General features: G+C 48.1%; 8 protein-coding genes across 8 annotated transcripts; 5 read left to right on the plus strand and 3 right to left on the minus strand.

Moving 5' to 3' along the window:
* Positions 1 to 454: 454 nt before the first annotated feature.
* Positions 455 to 2233, plus strand: T069G_08615 (gcd10p family domain-containing protein; the record flags this gene model as incomplete). Its single annotated transcript, XM_056175825.1, has 2 exons — positions 455 to 543; positions 613 to 2233. The coding sequence occupies 2 exons, from the start codon at positions 455 to 457 to the stop codon at positions 2231 to 2233; spliced, it is 1710 nt and encodes a 569-aa protein (XP_056026774.1).
* Positions 2234 to 2454: 221 nt separating this feature from the next.
* Positions 2455 to 3331, minus strand: T069G_08616 (ARP2/3 complex ARPC3 (21 kDa) subunit domain-containing protein; the record flags this gene model as incomplete). The annotated part of the gene is made up of 3 exons (XM_056175826.1): positions 2455 to 2631; positions 2727 to 3122; positions 3326 to 3331. 3 exons carry the CDS (start codon positions 3329 to 3331, stop codon positions 2455 to 2457), a joined length of 579 nt encoding a protein of 192 aa, XP_056026775.1.
* A 954-nt stretch (positions 3332 to 4285) lies between these two features.
* Positions 4286 to 5773, plus strand: T069G_08617 (uncharacterized protein; the record flags this gene model as incomplete). The annotated part of the gene is made up of 1 exon (XM_056175827.1): positions 4286 to 5773. One exon carries the CDS (start codon positions 4286 to 4288, stop codon positions 5771 to 5773), a length of 1488 nt encoding a protein of 495 aa, XP_056026776.1.
* Positions 5774 to 7950: 2177 nt separating this feature from the next.
* T069G_08618 (carboxylesterase family domain-containing protein) lies at positions 7951 to 9663 on the plus strand (the record flags this gene model as incomplete). Its single annotated transcript, XM_056175828.1, has 1 exon — positions 7951 to 9663. The coding sequence occupies one exon, from the start codon at positions 7951 to 7953 to the stop codon at positions 9661 to 9663; it is 1713 nt and encodes a 570-aa protein (XP_056026777.1).
* A 1677-nt stretch (positions 9664 to 11340) lies between these two features.
* On the minus strand, positions 11341 to 13003 carry T069G_08619 (uncharacterized protein; the record flags this gene model as incomplete). The annotated part of the gene is made up of 3 exons (XM_056175829.1): positions 11341 to 12024; positions 12113 to 12614; positions 12681 to 13003. The coding sequence occupies 3 exons, from the start codon at positions 13001 to 13003 to the stop codon at positions 11341 to 11343; spliced, it is 1509 nt and encodes a 502-aa protein (XP_056026778.1).
* Positions 13004 to 16314: 3311 nt separating this feature from the next.
* On the plus strand, positions 16315 to 16963 carry T069G_08620 (uncharacterized protein; the record flags this gene model as incomplete). The annotated part of the gene is made up of 3 exons (XM_056175830.1): positions 16315 to 16470; positions 16555 to 16701; positions 16745 to 16963. 3 exons carry the CDS (start codon positions 16315 to 16317, stop codon positions 16961 to 16963), a joined length of 522 nt encoding a protein of 173 aa, XP_056026779.1.
* Positions 16964 to 18494: 1531 nt separating this feature from the next.
* T069G_08621 (ABC transporter transmembrane region 2 domain-containing protein) lies at positions 18495 to 19596 on the plus strand (the record flags this gene model as incomplete). Its single annotated transcript, XM_056175831.1, has 4 exons — positions 18495 to 18873; positions 18938 to 19003; positions 19279 to 19501; positions 19551 to 19596. The coding sequence occupies 4 exons, from the start codon at positions 18495 to 18497 to the stop codon at positions 19594 to 19596; spliced, it is 714 nt and encodes a 237-aa protein (XP_056026780.1).
* Positions 19597 to 20128: 532 nt separating this feature from the next.
* T069G_08622 (uncharacterized protein) lies at positions 20129 to 20512 on the minus strand (the record flags this gene model as incomplete). The annotated part of the gene is made up of 2 exons (XM_056175832.1): positions 20129 to 20252; positions 20313 to 20512. 2 exons carry the CDS (start codon positions 20510 to 20512, stop codon positions 20129 to 20131), a joined length of 324 nt encoding a protein of 107 aa, XP_056026781.1.
* Positions 20513 to 21950: the final 1438 nt, after the last annotated feature.

Genomic DNA, 21950 nt, shown 5'->3' on the forward strand with positions numbered 1-21950 from the left:
TATTCTGTTTTAATTTGTTCTAGTTTTATAGCTACCATATAGATTGCTACCGATTTCGAAGAGGCGACTCATAGTCTTTCTAGCAGGTTATTCGGGCTGACAATTAGAACAATACAGCCTGGCTAGAGAAATGCTCTACTTGACCAAAGAGTTATCGAAAAAAGGCTGATCTATTTCCATAATGCTACCAGCAATTTGAATTCACAACACAGCCCTATTTAAGCAGACACAATGGTATTTCCTATCTAACATCTCTATCGCCGACTTAATGTTGTGACGTGAGAATACATGTACTTAGATCTCGAGATGACCCACCGCGGTGAGTCGGGAGCCGCCACGGTGGGGCGCGGGGCTCACCGAGATCAAGTCCGGCGCTTTAATTATTTTTTTTTCTGCCATGAACCAACATCGAAGTTTCAGCAACAGTTGATGCTTCCGCCTCAGCCTTGCCGAAATGTCGAGGAATACAGTGCAACCCAATGGATGGGTTGCAATCAGACTACCAAGCGAGGTGACGCGCGTTCTTCAGGTGGTTCCCAATACGTCAGTCTCTATCTTCTCTCTTCTTCCTCGTAGTTTGCTTTGATGGTGTGCGACTGACAGGCTTTCCAGAACCATTTCTCTAGGCAAATATGGCTCGTTTCCGAGCAATCTTATAATCGAACGGCCCTATCATCTCACCTACGAGATTCAGGACAAGCGCGAAGGCGAAAGCTTTCCCCGATTACGAGTCGTTCCCGGCACAGAACTCAATGCCGATAAGCTCGCCGATGTGAGCGCTACTGAGTCCGCCGAGGGCGACGACGTTATTGAACCGGCGAATGGAGAGGAGCTCACGCTTGTCGATGAGAGCGGCAAGGTTGTCGCACGGTCGAACCGCGAGGTCATTGACGAATCTGCGCGCCAGACGCTCACAATGGCCGAGATCGATCAGCTGAAGAGGGAGGGTGCTTCGGCGGGCAAAGAGCTGATCGCTAAGCTGATGCTCTCTCATACGGCGATTGATCAGAAGACGGCATACTCGCTAGCCAAATACAAGCTCCTCAAGGAGAGAAAGTACATGCGGCGGTTTACTGTTCTGCCTCTAGACGTGGCACAGCTCGGACAGTGGATGCTGGTTGAGAGAGATGCCAGTAAAGTCATGGAGATGCGACAGGAAATGATTGGCTTGCTGGGATGCTGGGCCGATGTACACTTTGGGGGCCTGCCAATTGAGGGTGCACAAAGCCCGCATGGCGGGCGATGGCTGGCTGTCGATGATACGGGAGGTCTGTTGGTCGCGGCCATGGCTGAGCGAATGGGGCTATTGCACGCAGAAACTCCAGAGGAAGAGGGCACATCAACAGATGCCGCCCAGCAGGAGCAGAACCCAGAGCTGCAACCCACCGATGAGGCGGGCACAGCGGCAGCAGAGCCTGCCAAGGCACAGAGAAACAGACCCAAGCGGCCTCGAAAAGACGACCTAGACGATCACTATGCTCTTACAAACAGCATCACCCTCATCCACGCCAACTCACAGCCCAACCTCTCTCTCCTCCGCCACTTTGACTACGACTTCAGCGACCCTAACCCTCCATATCCCTACCACCCGCTCTTTACCAACTTGCTACCAATCTCCTGGCTTCAGCTGCTGGATCCTGAAGCAGACCCTACATATGCGGAGCCAGCACCAGAAGTAGACTCCGAGACCCTCGCATCCTGGAAGACCAACCGCCGCGCAAACTACCACCGTAAGCGTCGGCGATGGGCTCGCACGCGCCAAATCGTCGACGCGACTCGAGCGGGTGGCTTCTCCGGCCTCGCCGTGGCAAGCACCATGGATCCCATCTCGGTGCTGCGGCATGCGCTCCCGCTCCTTGCCGGCGGCGCACCCGTGGCCATCTACTCACCGACAATCGAGCCCCTTACGCAGCTAGCGGACTGCTTCAGCATTAGCCGACGAGGCGCCTGGGTGTCGAATCCTCCGGCTGAGGCAGAGGGCAAGACGACGACGGAGCTGGAGAACTGGGCCGGCACGCCGGATTTCCCCATCAACCCGTCGCTGCTGATCGGTGCGCAAGTGCAGACGAGCCGGGCGAGGAGGTGGCAGGTTTTGCCTGGCCGGACGCATCCGTTCATGACGGAGAGGGGCGGGGCGGTCGGCTTTGTGTTTACGGGATGGAGGGCAATCCCTGCGGAGGGTAATATAATGGCTAGGGGCAAGTTCCAGAGGAAGAAGCCCAAGACTGGATGATGGATACGTATGGCTGGTTGTAATGAAGATTATAGAGGCCAATGGCCATGTGTGAAAAACAAGTGAATAGAACACGTGAATACTCCCTGGGAGTTGACGCAGATGAATCCCCATGACGATGGATAAATATGTATTTAGAGCCAGGTGCGATCCATGCTCTCTCAAGTTGCAGTAAAATAGTATATTGACCTTCTAAATGCCACCAAGCAACTCCGCTTCTCTTACAACGACTTGTTCATGAACTTTCTCTTCGTGAAGCTCAGCCACCACTTGCTGGGCTTGGATTCATCCTCCTCGTACACTCTGGCCAGTAACCGGGATGCAAGCTCCTGTCGGACTTGCGCCATGTACAGCTTAAGCTGCTCTGCGTCCTGCCTGTCTCGAGGGGGTTCGTACATCTAAAGGAGTTGGGGGTAATACGTTAGCTCCTGGAATCTCGGACGGGCCTCGTTGCGCGAACGCCTCCAGGAAAGTTGGACATGAATTGACAAACCTGGTTTAGAGGGAATCCCGGGTCTCCAGGAATAGCAAAGTTGAGATCCAGCGCCAAGTTGTTGACCTCCTTGGCGGCATCGCGAGCAGAGGCATTGGGCTTGATCTTCTGCAGGCAGTCGCTCACGAACCAGATGCCGTAGACGAGCAGGCGGTCAGCGGGGCCCTTGATCTCAAAGTTGCGGAAGAAGGTGTTTGCGCGGAAGAGGCGCAGGACCTCGTCGAGGATGTCGTAGCTCTCGCTCTCGATCTCGGGGGACTCGTGGGCGGGCAGCGGCGGTGACGGGAAGGGCAGGACGTAGGCTGGGCCGCGGGTCTTTGTGCGGAGGGGGAGGAGGGGGAAGTTGCCGATGAGGCGAGGGGGGTTGGGGTCGGAGTTGAAGTCGGAGTTGTAGGCCTGCGTGTTTCATATCATGGGCGAAATTAGCAAAAAGATTTCGAGGCGAGGACGAGCTGCTGCTTGAAAGAGTCGGGAGTCGGGAGATGATAGGCCAGAGGTCATCGGTAACCAGGAGAGGCGCCCGGTGACAGCTCCGGCACGAGCCCGGGAGACGAAGCTCGGGGCTGCTTGGACGAGGATCGGCAGGGCAATGGACGTACCGGCATCTTGGACAGCAATGGCTCGACGCTGGGATGGGAATGAGGCGTCAAGAAGCAGAAGCACGAGATGGTCTGCGCTGGTTGGTTGGCGGGGCTGCTCCTAAGAGGCCGAAGCTGTCGTCAGTCAACCTGGCAGCCAGAAAGTGGAGACGCGAGCACTGAACTGTACTTTGCCTATTCCAGCTTAGCATTCCCTTGCTGAGGTAATCGTGATGCCTTGCCACCTGTGCCACATGTCCAGGCAAACAACAAGCCAAAAACACGCTAGCACCGCCACTCGACAGCTGGCTGCCTAGCATCACGTGAATTCGCTCACTGCTCGCGCCGCCCACGCCCTGCCCGGAACGCGCCTGTTGCTGACTCTGGCCGTGCAAATGGGGGGCGTTTTGTTGCGGCCTAACAGAAAACAGAAATCAATACATGACTATTAATTGCCTGCGCGGCGCGTGTCTGCAGCCTCTCGTTCAGGACTTTGTCTCACGTTTTGTTCACTCTGGGTTCATCTTGCAAAGACTCCTTTTTTCGTCCCTTTTCTCCCTCGCTACCGGTTTTTCATTTTATTTTTTTACAAGTCCATTTGACTTTGATCCTCCCTGCAAACAAAGAAAGCCACTGGCCTGTTCCTCTTCCATCTCCAAATTCCTCCTCATCCCTGGTCTACTTTTGCGCTTGGTGGCTTTCCGCTAGCAAACCCGGGTACTATTTGGAGAGAGAAGAAAAAAGCAACGTTTGCGGGGGAATTAAGCAGGGAATAGGCGTGCAGCCATTTTTTTTCTTTGTCGCGTCACAGCGGGGGAGGGCCTCATATATTCGGAGTCCGGACGCACGGTAAGTTGTGATTCACGCACTGAGAGATGCTCATCTGAGGGCCCATCAACACTCGCCCCCGTCCATCATGTCTATGTATTAAAAACAGCCTTTATTCGCGCGCATCTCTGGCTAATACTTATTCGCAGCTCCATGTTTCTTCAAAGCGCCATCGTGGCCAAGTTGCGTGCTCTTGTGGACGACATGACTCCATCCGGCAGCCCCTCCATGCAGGCCTCATCCGGCATCAGAGAAGACACCGAGAGAGTGCCGGAGTCGCCTGAATCGACTCCGCCGACAACACAGAGGCCGAAGCTGGCAGCATCACCACCGCCGCCATCACTGCCGCCGCGACCTCGTCCAGCACGGCGCATAGGCCGAATACGCCGTCCGAAGAAGGGCTCCCTGCGTGACATCCTTCGCCAAAATGCCGGGACTTCCCTCTTCTTGCGACCCATAGGTTGGACGGACCTTCATGCTAGCCTGCTTGGTGTGCGCTTCTGTGAGCTGCCAGTCTGCGACACGCCGCGGCCCTGCACTTTGCCGGGCTCTCCGCCAACGCAAGGCCATATGCGACCGTCAAACACCATCACCAAACTGAGTGAGGCGCTGACGGAAATTCTGGTTCCCTCCTCGTCGCTACCAAAGCCAACATTCACTGCCGTCAAGGCCGTCTTGATGACTCTTTGGCCAGCAGCTTTTGCAAAACCGCAGCTATTCCCAGAACTCAACATCTATTTCGGCGACAAAGTTTATTACGACGCCGTCAGAGTGCAGGCCATGTGGAACTTTCCTCCAAATCCTTCTGCCTTGTCATCACAGAGCTCTGTCGCTACAGTGGTGACCCGACCTGCTGAATCCTATGGATCCTCGTCATCGAACCCGACACCTCACTCTACTGCAAACTTGCCGATGTTATGCTATATAGGGAAGAATCAACTGGCGTCAATACGTCAAAATATCTTTCGTGTGGCTGTCGGTCCCGATAACAACCCCAACATTCCTGTTCAACGATTACAGCAGCTCCGGGGGAAGCGTCTTATTCCGGCAGATGCCGACCAAGATCCGCATTTCGTTGGCATCTTTCTGGCCATGGCCCAGCGCCATTTTTACACTGCGCCGACGCAAATATTCGCAAGAGAAACGTATTGGCCTCGAAAAGGCGACTCTCGACGCCCCGACTTTCAGGATGTCAAGATGAGGATTTTGACTCATGATACTGAGACTTGCGAATTCCTGATTTATACGGGACATGTTACGGCCAAATTCCTCGAGCGGTTTTACGACCCATCCAGCGCGCCGTGCGACGAAGATGGTAACATTGAGGGAATGGAGATTGAGTTTGCTCGGGTCCCCATCTGGCCAATCCTCGGATTACGAGAACGACTGGGCAAAGCCCTCGGAGAGGACATTGTGGGCTCTTTCGACCCAACTTATATGGAGACGTGGGAAGAAGATACCCCTGCATCACAGTCGAGACCTGCAGAATCAGATGCCAGAGTTGCCAACATCAAACGGAAGCGAGGAACTCCACCAACAATAGAAAGTTTGGAGGAAGAATCGGACGAGGATGACACCAGTATGTCTGACAAGAAGCGGTGCCTGAGCGGAGAAGGAAACCGTGTGGGCGTGGTGGTATGAGAAGAGAAGAAAAAAGAAAAAGAAAAAGGGAACACAAAGAACATGGTAAACTCTAATTGGCGACGCTTGGACGTTGCCGTCGGCGTTGGGTGGGAGGCTTTATGAAGATGCATGATTCAACATAATGGGTAGAAAGGGAGGGGTTGTACACTAAGACAGGCTGGCGCAGGCATAAGTCAGGTCTTTCGAAACGGATTGGAGGTGTTTTATGAGACCCTTGGTTCTCACGGATTTCAAGCTGAAAGACACATGGACTCGTCTATTTATAGCGAGACGTATAATGACAGCGCTTTTGCTCTTTTATTTCTTCTCCTTTGGTTTGTAAGATGTGCACTGATATCACGGACGAATGAACACGTCAAGTTAGGTAGGCAGCTTTAGATACTAGGTAGCATGGGCCAGATGTTATACACGGCTTGAAACATCATGACCAATTTAATATTCCATGAATGTACCATGTCAAGATAACAATGCATTCCTTGAGACAAATTTTCATTTCTAAGCGATTCATCTTATCTCGCATGGTTGACTTATGCTCTGCGAGCATGTGAACGGCAGTTCTTGTGGAACTGAAGCGACATCGGGAGATTTGCCGGTGTAGCATCTCGGAGATTACATCGTTACGCACGACGATACGAGTATCTATGCAGCCAAGAAAGATTATCGTGATACACCATCTTCCATTACGTGAGATCTTTCCAGAAACTGACGATATTTACGGTGAACTCTAAGCTGTCGTGTTCGTATAAGTCGCAATACTTGAGGCTCAGAGACACAAAGACATGTGACTTGTAAGGTGTAAATCTCATACCTGATCTTGGCGCCCTGGGTCTTCTCTCTGCCGCTTCATTGTTTCCACTTACTCATCCTTCAACCCACAACTATAAGCTCACAACCCACAATACCTGTCAGCAACACGTGAATCTCGGTGATGATATCACCGAAAGCGTCAAAGACAGAGCAAGTTAGACAGCTGCTTGCAAGGATCAGATCAGCAGGGCCTGGACACTTTCCGCTAAGCTTGGCGCCCGTGGCTTGTCGGCATCGCCTTGCAGCTGCATCTGCACGTCCCCAAGCTGCCAATGACATCTGTCGATCACGACAAAACCCTCTAGCTTCAGTTCTGACATCCTATCCAATAGCATCGAGAGAACGTTTGACTCCGCATCTGCCATCTCGTGCCTGAGCTGACACTAACCCACTCCTCACTAAGGAACTAGGTCTGTCACACCCAGAACGACAGACCTCGGCTCCCCAACTCCATCGATGCTTATTTCCTGCGTCTTCTAAGCTTCGTTCACCCTCTTTTTTTTCATGTGCTCCCAAATTTGCTTGAGGAGTTGTCGATGCTTTCAATAGCTCAGCGACTATGACCTAAGCTCCTAATTACCCCCTGTTAACGTCGTACTAACACCCCGCATTATGTCTCCCCCCACGGGGAAATAGGCATAACTCGAGAGCCTCTTTGGCTCTTCTAGGCAGCTCATTAAGAGAAATTCACATAGTACTTTGTCAAAAGGCGGGGTGAGGAAGCATCTTCACAGAATCAGAATCAGCAACTCGGCCGAAGCGGCGACTAAAACTAAACTCACTGCCGCTGTGCTTTTTTGACAAGATCCACCTGAGACGGCACGGGACCATCAGTGCGCGGCAATGGGGACACCAACGGCCCGTCTTTTTTTGTCTTAAGACAGAAATGCAGTGTAGCCCTCCCTTGTAAGTTGTATCCGAGCTGGGCTTGGCAAAATAGTCTTTTTTTCTCTTTTACGAATGAGTGGGCGACCGCTTCTTTGCAACGGTGATGAAGTTGTTGACCTTTCCCTTTTCAACACTCGAGCCGATGCATTTCGGGGCCCAGCTGGAGATGTAGTACAGAGTCCCCTCTCTGCCAAGTCGTGTAAGTTGCTGGATGGGTGGAGATGGTTTATGCGCTCATGAAGAGACTATCCGGAGAGGAGAAGGGCAGCCGGTGCTAAGAATTCTGTGAAATGTCGAGATGGCTGGTTGGGACTCGCGATGCCCCCGCTACAAGGTTTGCGGGAATGGGTGCTCGTACTCGTACACGGCTGAAGTATATAAACGATATCGACATCCCCTCACATTTATCTGCTGCCTCATCTCATCAATCAGTTCCCTCGCCCTCTCTTCCATCTCCAGCCGTTTGTTGAGTCTTCGACATGAAGCTGTCCAGAGCTCTTCCCGCCCTCTTGGGCTTCTCTTCCTTGGCTGTCGCAGCCCCAACTCCGGAGAAGGTTGAGAACACGATTGAGGCTCGATCCCCAGTCAGCGTACAGATTGCTTCTGGAACCATTGTCGGCAGCTCTCTTGTAGGCATCGACACCTTCAATGGAATCCCTTTCGCTGACCCGCCGGTGGGCAACCTGAGGCTGGCTCCTCCCCAGAAGCTATCCAAACCCTTGGGCACTTTCAACACTCCTCTACTTGCTCCTGCTTGCCCTCAAATGTTCGTTTCGACAGGCTCGTCAAACATCATCATCAAGCTGCTGGGGAGCTTCCTGCAGTTTCCGTTCCTGCAGCCCATCACTGGACAGGAAGATTGTCTCAACATTTCGGTTCAGCGGCCCAAGGGGACCAAGGCTGGCGACAAGCTGCCCGTTCTCTTTTGGATCTTCGGCGGAGGATTCCAGCTCGGTGCTACCGTCACATACGATGGTTCCAGCCTTCTCGCCTCTGCTATTTCTCAAGGACAGCCCTTTATTTACGTGGCTGTCAACTACCGCGTTGCTGGGTTTGGGTTCATGCCTGGCGCCGAGATTCTCAAGAACGGCAGCGCCAACGTGGGACTCTTGGATCAGCGTATGGGTCTTCAGTGGGTGGCGGACAACATTGCGGCCTTTGGTGGTGATCCGGACAAGGTCACCATTTGGGGAGAGTCTGCTGGCGCCATGTCCGTCTTTGACCAGATGGTGTTGTATGGAGGTAATGCCACATACAACAACAAGCCTCTGTTCCGCGGTGCCATTATGAACTCTGGAACTGCTGCGCCTGCTGAGCGCATCGATTCTCCCAAGGCTCAAGCAGTGTATAACAACGTTGTCAGCAAGGCCGGCTGCAGCGGCTCCTCGGATACTTTGGCGTGTCTTCGCAAACTCCCGTACAACACGTTCCTCAACGCTGTTAACTCGGTACCAAGCATCTTCTCTTACAACTCTCTCGGACTATCTTACCTGCCTAGACCAGATGGTGTCGTTCTCCAGGATAGCCCTGACGCTTTGTTGGAGCAAGGAAAATACCACCCAGTGCCCATGATTGTGGGCGACCAAGAAGACGAGGGTACCTTGTTTTCCGTCTTCCAGAACAACGTGACCAGCACAAGCAGTCTCGTCGGCTGGCTGTCTGAAAAAATGTTTTCCAACGCCACAAAGAATCAGCTGACGGAACTGGTCAACACATACGACACGGCCATCTCCAGCGGCAGCCCCTTCCGCACGAGCATCTTCAACGATCTCTACCCAGGCTTCAAGCGCACGGCAGCGCTCCTCGGCGATCTCACCTTTACTCTCACCAGGCGAATGGAGCTCACCGTCGCTTCTCAGGTCAACCCCAACGTGCCCAGCTGGTCGTATCTCTCGTCATACGACTACGGTACTCCATTTTTGGGAACTTTCCACGCTTCGGACATTATTCAGATCTTTTACGGGATATTGCCTAATAATGCTATGAGGAGCACGCGAACGTATATTTACAACTTTTTGTATAATCTTGATCCGAATGTTGGTGTGAAGGGATATGCCAACTGGCCCAAGTGGGCGGATAACCATCAGCTGATGTGGTTTGAGACTTCGAATTCGCAGAGTTTGTTGGCTGATGATTTCAGAGACGATAGTTATCAGTGGATCGTCAAGAATAAGGATGTCCTGCGAGTGTAAACGGAAAAATATGGTGATGGATAGGTTTGGGAGTTTGGTATTCATTTGTAGATATTGGCGGTTAAATGACTCAACGGCCGAAAAAAATGACATTTTTTATGTTTGTTGGACGTAATCTCTGCATCTTCGTGTTTGAATGATCTTGAGTATTTCTGGTATCGCTGCTTTCGGAGTTTGTTAACTAATGCTTCAAGTTGACCTAGTATTCGTAGCCCCAGTCACCATTGTAACCCAAGGGAGCTATCGTCGAGATCTAATAGCTCCCACTTACTTAATGATGAATAAGATCTAGAGGTCAATAATAATAGCGACAAATAATAGAGATACTTCATCCCACAATGATCATTACTCGTTGTATATGTACATAAAGTAGCCATCAAGATGTTGAATAGTTAAGTTAGAGTTCCTACTGGTAATGATATTCATATAACTTTCTCGGGAAAGTGCCACTTTGGTTGCTTTATATTCATTCAGAGACTTGACAGTGAATCCGGCTTATGCAGACATCATGTATTTAACTCCCTCGTGTCTTCCATCGTCTTCATCTATTTCCAAATATTCCGATTAATGCCGCTCGTGACTTTTCATCAATCAGCAACTAGATAATACTGCGCATAAAACTCAGCAGACCACTCCTCTTTTTCTCCTTCTTCTTCTTCTTCTTCTTCTGCTTCTTCCCCATCTCATCACTTCTTCCCTGGCTTTCTTGCGGCTTTGCCTCCGGCCTCCTCTTCTCCCGTTGTAGCTGGTCTTCCCTTTCTTGGTGTCCTGGATACCTTTGTTGACCATAGCTCGAGGCCTTAACCGATGCGCTTCCCGCCTCTCTTTCTGAGGCTGAGCTGCTACCAGCGGGAATAGATCGTGTAGCTAACTTTGGTGGTAGTGGACCGCCATTGGCTCTCGCACGGGACTTTGGGTTTATTTTCGCCATCGCTGACGCAGGAGGGGGTAAGGGTACTCTCTCTACATACTCGGATCCGTATGTGGACCGACCGATTCTTCCAGATCCGGACATTTGAAGAGACCCCGCGGATGTCAGAGATATTAATTAACAAGTATTACAAAGATGTGTCTTTTTTTAACAAAGAGTTGGAAAGACATAATGGTTCTAGGGGAATGGCTCCTATTTAAGCCTCTTAAGCGGTCGTGTCCTATTAATGTTAATTTGCCTCTGTCTCACTTTTATCAATTAGGCTTCAGTTCAGTTGGAGCTGCGCCCTCTCCCATAGGGAGCCTTGCCTATTTCCAGTGTCACTTTGCCGTATTATTGTAAACCAATCATAGGCACAAAAGGTGACATCGGGCTTTATCGCGGAGATTAATAGTAGGTGACGTGGTTACAATTATGGGCTTTTATTTGTTGGAGTATTGGCTGCATAGGCAACCAGCTATACACGTCATGAAAGAGGGGTGCGTTCAATTGCAGCATTATATACATGTATGTTTGCTTCGCAAAGAAGAAGCATCAAGACAGCGGTAGACAGACGGTAATTCTCCCTTTACCACTATATTTTCCACTCTCCCCTTCACTATCTCCCATTTTTATATTTGATGGACGACGAATTTCGTTATTATCCTCTCTAAGTTATTCAAGCGCTTATAGTATCGCGACCCAAGTCCTAGTTATTGTTCTATTCTCCAAGCGAAGAACCGTACTTTCTGAGCTGTCCTGTTTACCTATGTTGAAGTGTTTCTCTTACTCGTCATATTGGCTTTAGGGGGCCGGCCTCGTGGTCGTCCTTGTTTAGGTGGCTTTTTAGCTTTGGTGACTTTATAGGTAGTTTTAGGAGGTCGATCTCGCGCCGGAGTTGTGTCAGTTTCTTCTGCAGTTTCTTCTGCAGTTTCTTTTGCAGTTTCCTTTACAGTTTCCTTTGCGGCTTCTTTTGCAGCTTCTTTTGCAGCTTCGGAAGCTCGCGCAGCTTCACGAAGACTTCGATTGCGTCGCCGTGTTTCATTTGACATGTCCCGTCTGATAAACTCCGTAGCTGATTTAAGGCGCCACCATGCAGGCGTGGTAGAGTTGAGGTAAGCCAGTTCTTCGTCAATTAAAACGAAGTCTTTCATGTCCAAATCTGCATGAGGGTCAAGCGAGGTATTACCGCCGTCGAGGGGGTTAGAGTCAACTTTGGCCGAGTCCCCATCGGGTATATCCATGTCTGCCGTCGTAGCATTGGTTGTACGTATAGCCTCTTTGACAGGTTCTTTCGTCTTCTGGTGTCGGGCGTACCATGCTTCTAGGTGTTTCATCACGAACGGGCGATGATGATGCACCGCGAAATCCTGAATTTGGTCCACTATGCATATCAGATCAAAGGCTCGACCCCATTCTTTAACATCTCCTTCCCATATCGTCTCAACCATCTGTATTTGGGGTCGTAATTAGTAATGTTGATCAAGGCGGCAATTAGTCCAGGGCTTGAGCTTCAGACTGTTTGATAGGACCACTTACGCAGTCGTTCCGCATATTCCAGGACACGAAGACTTGCCAATACGAACCGCAGGATGTAAAAGCGAAGAGCTGGTACTTGGAGCTCTCCTCCATTTGATACTCGGCAACGTTGTCAGGATTTCGAACCAAGTCATCTAACATAGCAAGGTATGTCCGGCAAGCATGATGAATTTGATCCTCAGCCTGGGTGGAATTTATTGCTCTTTTCTTGGCTTCATAAACTGCAAAAGGGAACAAGAGCTCAGTTTTACCCCAGACACCATCCACAATGAGGCCACACTGGGGATCGTGCATCATGGAGAGCAAGTCTTTATCCAAAAGCCGCTTATCAGGCTGCATAGTTGTATGGTCCTCTTTGCAGTCTGGTGTATCGCAAATGTATCCGCGTTTGAGAAAGAAATCATCATAGCTCCTTAAACCAAAGGTCGCATCTGGAATTCTTTTTTTAACAGCCCTGTTCCCAGCCTTGTCAACGTCCAAAAACTCATACGGTCTTTTATCTCTAGAGTGAGCTTCAAATTAGTATGCGACGGGTTCAGTATAAACTGGACAAGTCGAGATCACTAACATTCGGAACCTTTCGTCATCATACAGCAAGCCAAACGCATCGTTCCAGGCGGACACTTCCCAAGAAAACTCAGAAGACGAGTAATAATGGTTGGATACTGCTCGCTTTTTCAATTTCGACGCCCTTTTGTCAAGCTCTTCTTGTTTTTCCTTGCTTAAGGTCTCTCGATATTGTGGTATATTGAGATTGGGGCAGAATTCGGCCCAAAGATTTGGCATTCCTTTGTTTCCTCCGTTTCCTCCGTTTCCTCCGAAGAGGTTTCTCATGGAAAGGGAGCCCATAGATACGATGCTACTCGAGAACGGTTCGGGCACCAATGGCATGGCGCGCTCTCTTGGCATTTCCCTGCAAGATTGTAAGATTCTAGTTTTGGGGTATTACCACAGGTAGACTTACATATTTTAGGTCAAATAAGCAATAGAATCCTAGATTTTACTCCAAATAATACTTAAGTCTCTAAGCATTAAAGCCACGGCCTTTGGAGGTTACTAACAAATTTCTCTTCTTTCTTTCCCAAGCCGTCTAGAAAGAGAATGAAGAGGATTTATATAGCGACCGCATAAGTAGCTAGAACTGCATATATATATGAAAGCCTATGCATCTTGTTTTTATTCTAAGTGAGCGAAAGTGTTGGGCCTCTATAGCGGCCTGGTACTCCTCTTCTAAGCGCCGAGGTGAATTGGCAAGGCTGTTTTTGTATTGAAGCCTGTTTCAGATAATTCCAAGCCTTTGCATAGTGGGGTCACTAAACCGTGCTGCTGTCTTTATGGAGTACATTAACAACCACCGTCCCAACAACAATCTTTATTGTTAGAGGAGACGGCTTTCTTTGTCGTCTTACTGACGTAACCTTTGGTGTTTTCAGCGTTGCTACATATTTAGGGTGTGCTAACCCGCACTCCAAGCCAGCTATATTAGATCCGTGCTCTAGATTACATGGTTCGCAACATAGGAGATTCTCGGATAGAAATAGTTAGAAAGGTACAATTTTTTCTAGGGAAACAGCTGTTAGCTAGGCCTCTTAAGCGGTCCCATCCTGCAGATGTTGGCAGTCTCTGCCTCATTTTGGTGATTGAGGCTCAGTTCAGCTGGGGCTGAGCCCTTGTGCATAGGGAGGCTTGTCCATTCTCAGTTTCACAATACCATGTTATTATAAACCAATCATTGTCTACAGAAAAGTTCCATTAGACTTCATAGTAGAGATTAGTACTAAGTGGCGTGATCGCAATGATGACTCTGGAGTTGTTACTCACTGAATTATTGGCTGCATAGTATGCAGCCGACTATAACGTCATAACAGAGCGCTGGGTTTGCAGTACTATTTTTGCTTGGCAGCAAAGAACGATGATGGCTGTTAAAAAGGGTAAATGTCTGCTTCTGAAGATGACCTTAAGAGAGAAGAAGTCTTTTTATGAACCTGTCCTCGTTGAGAAACTCATAGTTGAAATACGAAAGACCGAATAAACCCTTCTTGACTAAAAATACGCCTGAAGAGAACGCAAAACACGCGCCAGATTGCGTCGGAAAAATACCTATGTAGCTTCAACGCATTTAACCAGTATATGAGATATATCAGAGCACCGAAATAAAAGCCCAAAAACACTCGCTATCCCCAATTCAACGCCGCATCTAGGCATTCTGCGTTTCGGCTCCCTCTCCGTTGACGTCATTAGCAAAACGAACGCGTTTGGTGCCTCGCGCAACCATGTTATCCATCTGCGTCTGGAAGGTGGAATTCAAAGATGATTCCGCGCTCTTCACGGACTTTTGACGAAGCAAGGCCCATAATGATGGTAGTAGATAGTAGAAGATACTGCCTCTAGCGATGACGTATACTAAATACTAATCGAGCACAGTTATAGTAGTAAATACTTAAAGTACCTAGTATATAGCTATAGTAGCAAATACTAGGTGAATATAGCTATAGTATCAGATACTAGATAAATATAGCTATAGTATCAGATACTAGATGGACATAGCTATAGTAGTAAGTAGTAGGGGAATATAGTTATAAAGCTTTCCTTCACATCCAGTTCCAATGCTCCAACTTCACGCAGTCACTGATGTTGTATAGCAATTCCCTACATTTACTTCGCAACGAAGGAGTAACTAAACAGTAACAGACAGACTATAAGTCTCACTTTATCGCCATATTTTCCACTGTCTCTTGGTTCCGCCAACAATCTTGCTCAGCGCTGCTCGCCAGACTTTGCATCACACCACGAGACTATGTTTTCTCTGAAGCCACCCCCTTTTCGTCTCTACTATCACCTTCTGGATGTTCATCAAGGCTTCTTTTCTTTTAGACGTTATAGCCTCTCTTTCTCACTTGCATCCGCGAATCATCTTGTCATTTCTCTTTTCTCCCGTTTTGCTTGTCCTTTGATGTTCAGCCGACTCCTTCACTTGTGCTGCTTTCGGTCCCCATGTCTCAACCATGAAAGCCCAAGAAAGCTTAAAATCCGAGTTGCGATGCCTCTTTTGCCACTATTTTCTGAAGCTTTGTCTTCTCGAATGGGAGCTCCTGGAGCTGCGCTTTCTTCGTAGTGGGCTGCTGGAACTACGCTCCCTTGAGTGAAGCTTGGCGATGTGTTTGATGTTGGAGGCGGCGGTCCCCTGCTAGCTCTGTATTGAGCTTCCGGATCTATGAAAACATGGGCCGCCTCAGGTATGCGCTGCGGTCGTTGCTGATCAGACATTTGGAGATCGCGCTCTTGGATACGAGCTTCCGAAACTGCGCTCGCTTGTACGGGTACGCCGAATGTTGGTGGCGGTCGCCCACCGCTAGCTTTGGATTGGGACATCAAATTTAGGTTTGCATATGTGAAACAAAAACTATCGTCAATGTCATCAATAAATACCGCTATTTCGCGAGGCATAGACATTTAAAGAGGATATGCTATACTGAATGGGAGCGTGGGCAGATTCCGATATCCTTTTTAGTGTAAAAAAATTTGGCTAAAAGGCACGGTTTATAAGATACGTGATCTTGTTGAACCCCGTTGACTGGTCGTATTTTAAAAGAGTGTTCCATCAGCCACATGCAATCCGCAGAACCAATTACCAATGAGGTCTTTGTAAATAAATGTTTCAGACGGCACTGAGCTGATGCAGGGTGCATCCTACGTCAACTACACCAATGCCTAATACATCGTTGGGCTTATTTCCCGTTTAGCTGCGTCAGCTCCCCTATTCTCGGCCAAGTCATACATAACTGACCCTTTCGACCAACCTGGTGAAGGCGGGCAAGCGGATGACAGAAAAAGCGAGACCGCAAATAAATAAGTACATACATTTAGTAATATAAGCACCTTATTAACTCATCGAATACTGTTTTTATAGAGAAACGCCTATTTAGCCAGCACCCGATCTTTATTACCTACATGCATAAAATAACAGTTACTAGATAAAAATAAATATAGTAGCAGTTAGTAGATTAATATAGATGTAGTAGCAGTTACTAAAGAAATATAAATATAGTAGCAGTCATCTGTAAAATGTAGATATAGCAGCTACTCCCTTTGTAGGCGTATGATTTAACTCGTGGGTGTTCGAAATCTTCTCGGTCTCGATTTTTCTATCCTCCACCTGGCGGGGTATTGCGACCAGAGAACGAAGTTATCGCAAACTACGCATGGGGTCGTATCCTAGTGATCACCGGCTACAAAAGCGCCTTCTTGAGCAAAAGATTGCAGAGCTTCCTGAGGCCGAAGTCCCTCGCGGACTTGTGTCGGTGCGAACAATAGATGACTCCCCCAGCCATCAGGCGGAATTCGACATTTGCGATGTTGTCTGAACCTCCGGACCCGATTTCCTCATTGAGCACCAGCGATTTGCTGTCATAACTACGCGTGCAATCCTCGTGGGTCAATAGGGCATTCTGCACGCGAAAGGATCTACGGCCTTGTCAAGTTTGAAAGTCTACCTCAAAAATCGCAATGCCATCATCAAGGTTGCAGGATGGAATATTCTGTGCAATGTGTGTTTCCTGCCCGGACATCAAGGTAACTATCAGGTGAAGGTATGTAGCTTGCGGAATTTGCCAAGGCGAACACGCCGGACAGCGATGCCCCGAGATTGCAAATGCAGCGGGTGCCAGCCTTGAAACTTTCAGCAATATTCCCCCATTGGACGACGTAAGCCGTGCAGCCTTCTCGTCGATCAAGTTCGGCAAAGTCGCAGACTCCGTCAAGAAGTTGAAGCTTCAACGAAAGCAGCAACGCGAAGACGCCAACGCCAACGCGTACGCACAGCAAATGCGACAGGCTACTACGGACTACTAGGACATTAGGGAAAGAGTCTGGAGCCACTGTCAATTCAAGTGTCGAAATAGAATGCACAGAAAACCCTTTTATTTGTATCTGGCCTTGAGCGCTACTACTGTACTATCTGCCACTATCGACACTTCTTCTAGTAGCTGTTATTACTGCTATTTTCTTCCAGTATCTGATATTATCGCTATTTCTTTCTAGTATCTGTTACTATGGCTATTTTTCTCTAGTAAAATATTATCACAAGGATCTGCTCAGCCTGTGTCGGAAACTATCGCGGGTCCATCGACGACGCCAGATCATCCACCTCGCGAGATGCAATTGACCATTCAGCCAGCGGCGCAGGAGTCTGTCGCAGATCCTCAGCCTCATTTTGTTCTGCCGCACCTCTCATGTAAGCCAATCATCTCAAATAGAGAGTTGTATCGAGCTTTGCAACAAATATTAATAAGAGATAGGATTACTGCAATCATACGTCGTTATTTGTTGAAGCAATGGCTGCATATGCGGACAACGCGCCATGACTCACTGTCTTTTGACCTCACAGATCATCCCGATCGTCGCTGCGTGCCACGCTTCGCGTCGAATTATAGCAGCATATCATTTCCAGGGTGCTTCTCTTATTCTCGCTACTTGTTTTTCCTTTGGATCCTCATCTTTTGTGATTACATACTTGCTGCTTCTTGTTGCTTCATCTGGCTTTGCATTGTTTCTCTTGCCCTTTGAAGCCCTGCTGATTCCTCCCCTTTGGCTGCATTCGTTTCTGGGGGTTCAGGTCCAGACGTGGGAATTGAAGACCTCTTAATATCCGTGTCAACGCCCCTTTCGCCGCCACTTTTTGAAGCTGCGCCTCCAGTAATGCGATCAGATCGCATGCTTGAAACTGGTGGCGGTGGCCCCCTCTTTGCTCTTGATCGGGCAGTTTTGTTTATCTTAACTCCCGCTGAGCATTTTTCGATCCACTCATCAAAATGAGACATTTGAAGAAACCGAATAGTTGTCGGTGCTATTGACTGATCGTGGAGGCAAAGATTTTGAGGCCTTGTAGATTGCAACAAGTTAGAAAGACGCACTGACTAGCGCAACGGCTCCCATTTTAAGCCCCCCCTCAGCGGTCGCAAGTTTACGCCAATTCTAGCTATGTGTCTTATTTTGTTGGTTGGGGCCTGCCTGAGCCCCTGCCAAAGGTGAAAGCCTTGCCTGAGTTATTTCACCTATGGGGCGTGGACGTACGACAATCGCGTTAATCAGAGGGTAACACCGGGAGGCGCATTTTACATAGCCTGATCACAATAATAAGCTATTATTTATCAAATAATCAGCTGCATATGCAACCAACTATACACGTCATAAGGGTCTGCTAAAAAGGCAAACACTAGTAAAGAAGACGCTGTTTGTTACAAAATGCAAGGCGGAAATGCAAGACGGATAAGCTGACCAAATCTTGGTTGTCGCTCTTTTGTTGGTCTCGCCTTTCTTTCCAATATCGTCGCCAACAAACGCCACGACCTATAGCTATCGGAAACGCAGACAACCCTGCAATATGACAGAACACTCCCCATCTGCGCGTCCGTCAACTGCCAGGAGCAATATCACAAGGGGAATTGCCGCACCGGTAGGGGATGGCACTCAGACCAGGCGCTCGCTGGAGCAGACCGTTCCGTGGAAATATGTCGGCTACCGTGGGTATTCAAGGTTTATTTCCTCTGACGATGACTTCTTTATCCTTCGTCGTTTCTCAGTGCTCAATGTTCGGGTTTCTTTGGCCCTTCAAAACCAGCTCGTGATGCTTGAGCGACAGCTGAACGAATTAGACAATAAGTATGAAGGCGAACCCCAAATTCACAACGGACGATTCGAGGGAGATGAAAAGGACCGGGAAGGCCTCATATCTTGTATTGAGGAGAAGTTAAGAAAGTATAGTAGGTTAATAAAGCATAAAGAAGAGAAATATGATCTCCCTTCTTATTAACCATTATTTTGCAGATGAGCTTATACTGCAGCAATCCGCCCTACGAAGTCACAAACCAGCTCCATCACAAGATATCAAAAGTATTTTCCGTTGGCATGCTAACCATGCTTATCGTGCTATTTGCGAAAATGAACAGCAATATTTGCACTATGGTAGTTTGCACGGACATCCAAATGGTTATGAGCATGCTTGCCCTGAGACGGAAGACACCCGGAGGACACGCACTGATGACGACCTCATTTGCGTGGTCCAGAAGGAAAAGCCGCCCCTACGCCTGTTATAGACAGTTCGCGTATCTTTCGAACGATGAGCCTCTGGGAAACGAAACGAAGGGATGTGTCTGAACATGATATAGGAGATGTCACCTACTTCTCCGAAAAGCGACTGGATCTCTTTGTTTCTCTTACTACCCCGATGATTGGTCTTGCTATGCTCGTGACGCCCCTCTGGATCCTTCAGTCAACAACAAATCTCCAATCGAAGCTCATAGTTATAACTGTCTTTATCATCGTGTTTCTACTCGTCTTATCTTTTGGTATGGTGGCGAAACCTTTTGAAGCTTTGGGAGCGACAGCAGCGTAAGTTTAGCTATTTGACACTTATTAGAAAAGACCGCTGACAGTTTAGGTACGCTGCTATTCTTATGGTATTTATGCAGTTGGGGATTAACTAATAAGTCGTGACTTGAAGAAAAAATGACACAACTTTTGTAACAACGCAATGGGGACTTTCGACTAGTGTTAAAATCTAAATGACTTCTTAGAAGTTCACCATTTATTTACTGCAGGTACAGACAGTAAATAGGCAGTACCCGCTTCCTCTAGTATCTATTACCACAGCTATATTTCTCTGGTATCCGCTACTACAGATATCTTTCTAGCAACCTATACTATGGATATGCTTCTCCAATGTTTACTACTATATCCTTAATTCTTTAATACTCTTTAATATCGTTACATGAGTCTAGTCTTTTATATTATATGCAACACGGGATGTTAGATAGCAAAATTGGGATGCTGAGTAGTATTCCCATTTTAAATTCGGCTTTACACACAAATGAATCGCCTTGTACATACCTATGCTAATATCTAGCTACATCATTTCATGTTCATTGTGACGCTTTATTTCTACCATATGTTATCCAAGCGCTTGCTGAAAACATCCCTTATACTCATTAACACTTAGGGAGGTTCTCTGCAGCAAAGTCACAACTTGTCAGTCTCAGAACCGGAAATAGTCAGGGAGGAGGTGACATTACTGGAGTTGCACTGGTCTGAAGTATAATATCCATTGATGTAGCATTTCAATTCCCAGTTATAGTCCCAAGAGCTAAGCATCGTTGATATTAGCCATTACTCTCATTCATGATTAGCCGTGGGGCAGACATACCAAACTCCTTCGTAGCAGTCTCCCGACTTATAGCAGGAAAAGTCCCAACCATCTCCGTCACCAATCGTGGTAACTGATTTGGCGCTGAATTTTGGGCTGCTTCTGCAGTGCACAGGGCCGTCGTTGTTGAAGACATTGCACATCTCTGCGCTGGCAAGAAGAGGAAGGGCCATGCAGAGGATTGTAGTAGCAGTCTTCATGTTGGAAAGTGGTCAAAGATTAGATATTTACTGTTTTAAGAGTTGTGGGATATCTCAAGACGCAAGGGAAATAAACTCTTTATATAACTTTCCTAACGGCGGCTCATCGCCCAATCTCGAAGACGCATCGACCCACAATTTCAGCAATACTCCGTTTTCAAGTATTACTCGTCTATTAATAACTCTTGGAGGGTCATATTCTCTTCCTTCGGAAGAAATCTAGCAGCAGAGAGATGATGCTAGCTGCTTTCGAACTACCATGGCGAAGTAGATGATTGATCGCGCTGCGAGTATTTGCGCCTACGAAGTGGAGCATCTGAGGAGCGATCCGCTACTACTTCCTATTGTAGAAGCTGATGTCCGGATAAGCTTAAAGCGTAGAATAAGACGGGGAAACACAGGCTCCGAAGGGCATAAGCTTCTCCCTCTATTACACTGTGAGTTTTCGGTTGCACGACAGCGAATTTTCCTTTTGTGCGTCGTCATTGGTACGGGTCGTCGCACAGGACAAATCGAAGGACGGGGCAAGGAGGGGGGCCGATGGCCATAGCGAGGCTATTCTTAGATATTTAGGGATCGCGGATCTTAGATGGGTAGCCGCCCCGCCATGAAGCCCAGCAATAGATAGACTGCGATATATCTCGTGCATTCAGTTTTCCAGTGTGTCCTGAGAATTCTCGTATACTCAACAAATCTCTCAAAAGCAATGCCTGAGGAACACCATCATGGCGATTGTCTCACATTACTGGCATTCTATATCCTCTGTCTATAGGCTAGAGACTGATACTATGCCATATCTCTCGCTTCGCATATACTCTGCAGAGGTAACATGAATTACATCAGTTTCATGCTGCAGTATAACAATGTCCAACGTAATAATATGTAAGACATACATAGACTTCACTGTTCTCTCCCGTGTGATGCGACATCATAGCGTACCTCGATTATACAAGTAATACGAAGAAGGAGCAGACCCCGTGTCTCCGCGCATAAATAATTACACCAAACTGCCACCAAACAACTAGACAAATGGGTTAGGATTGGGCATTAACTGCGTTCTTATGATTTAACAGCTTACATAATTTATCCGAGCCAACCATGCTAGAATACACAACAAACCTTGGTGAATGCTAGGCCATGTTCCTTTATAAGTCCTTGTTTCGAGATGTTCTACACTCTAGCATAAAATAGTGTAGGGGAATATTTCACCATAGCTATTAACTTGTTGCGCATCCGATCGGATGTATCCGATCAATGTTATATACTTCGTTGCTGCTTACTGTGCTGTACCTCGGCTTGCAGGAATGACACGCATGCAGATGATAGAGGCAATGCAATATTACTGCATGACTTTACATTCATCTGGACTCGAAAACATGGCCACATCCATGTAATGATAGGTAGACGGAGACATGAGACTAACGCGACCTTATATATC

The sequence above is a fragment of the Trichoderma breve genome, chromosome 5 (assembly GCF_028502605.1).
Source record: "Trichoderma breve strain T069 chromosome 5, whole genome shotgun sequence".
In the NCBI taxonomy this organism is placed as follows: Eukaryota; Fungi; Ascomycota; class Sordariomycetes; order Hypocreales; family Hypocreaceae; genus Trichoderma; species Trichoderma breve.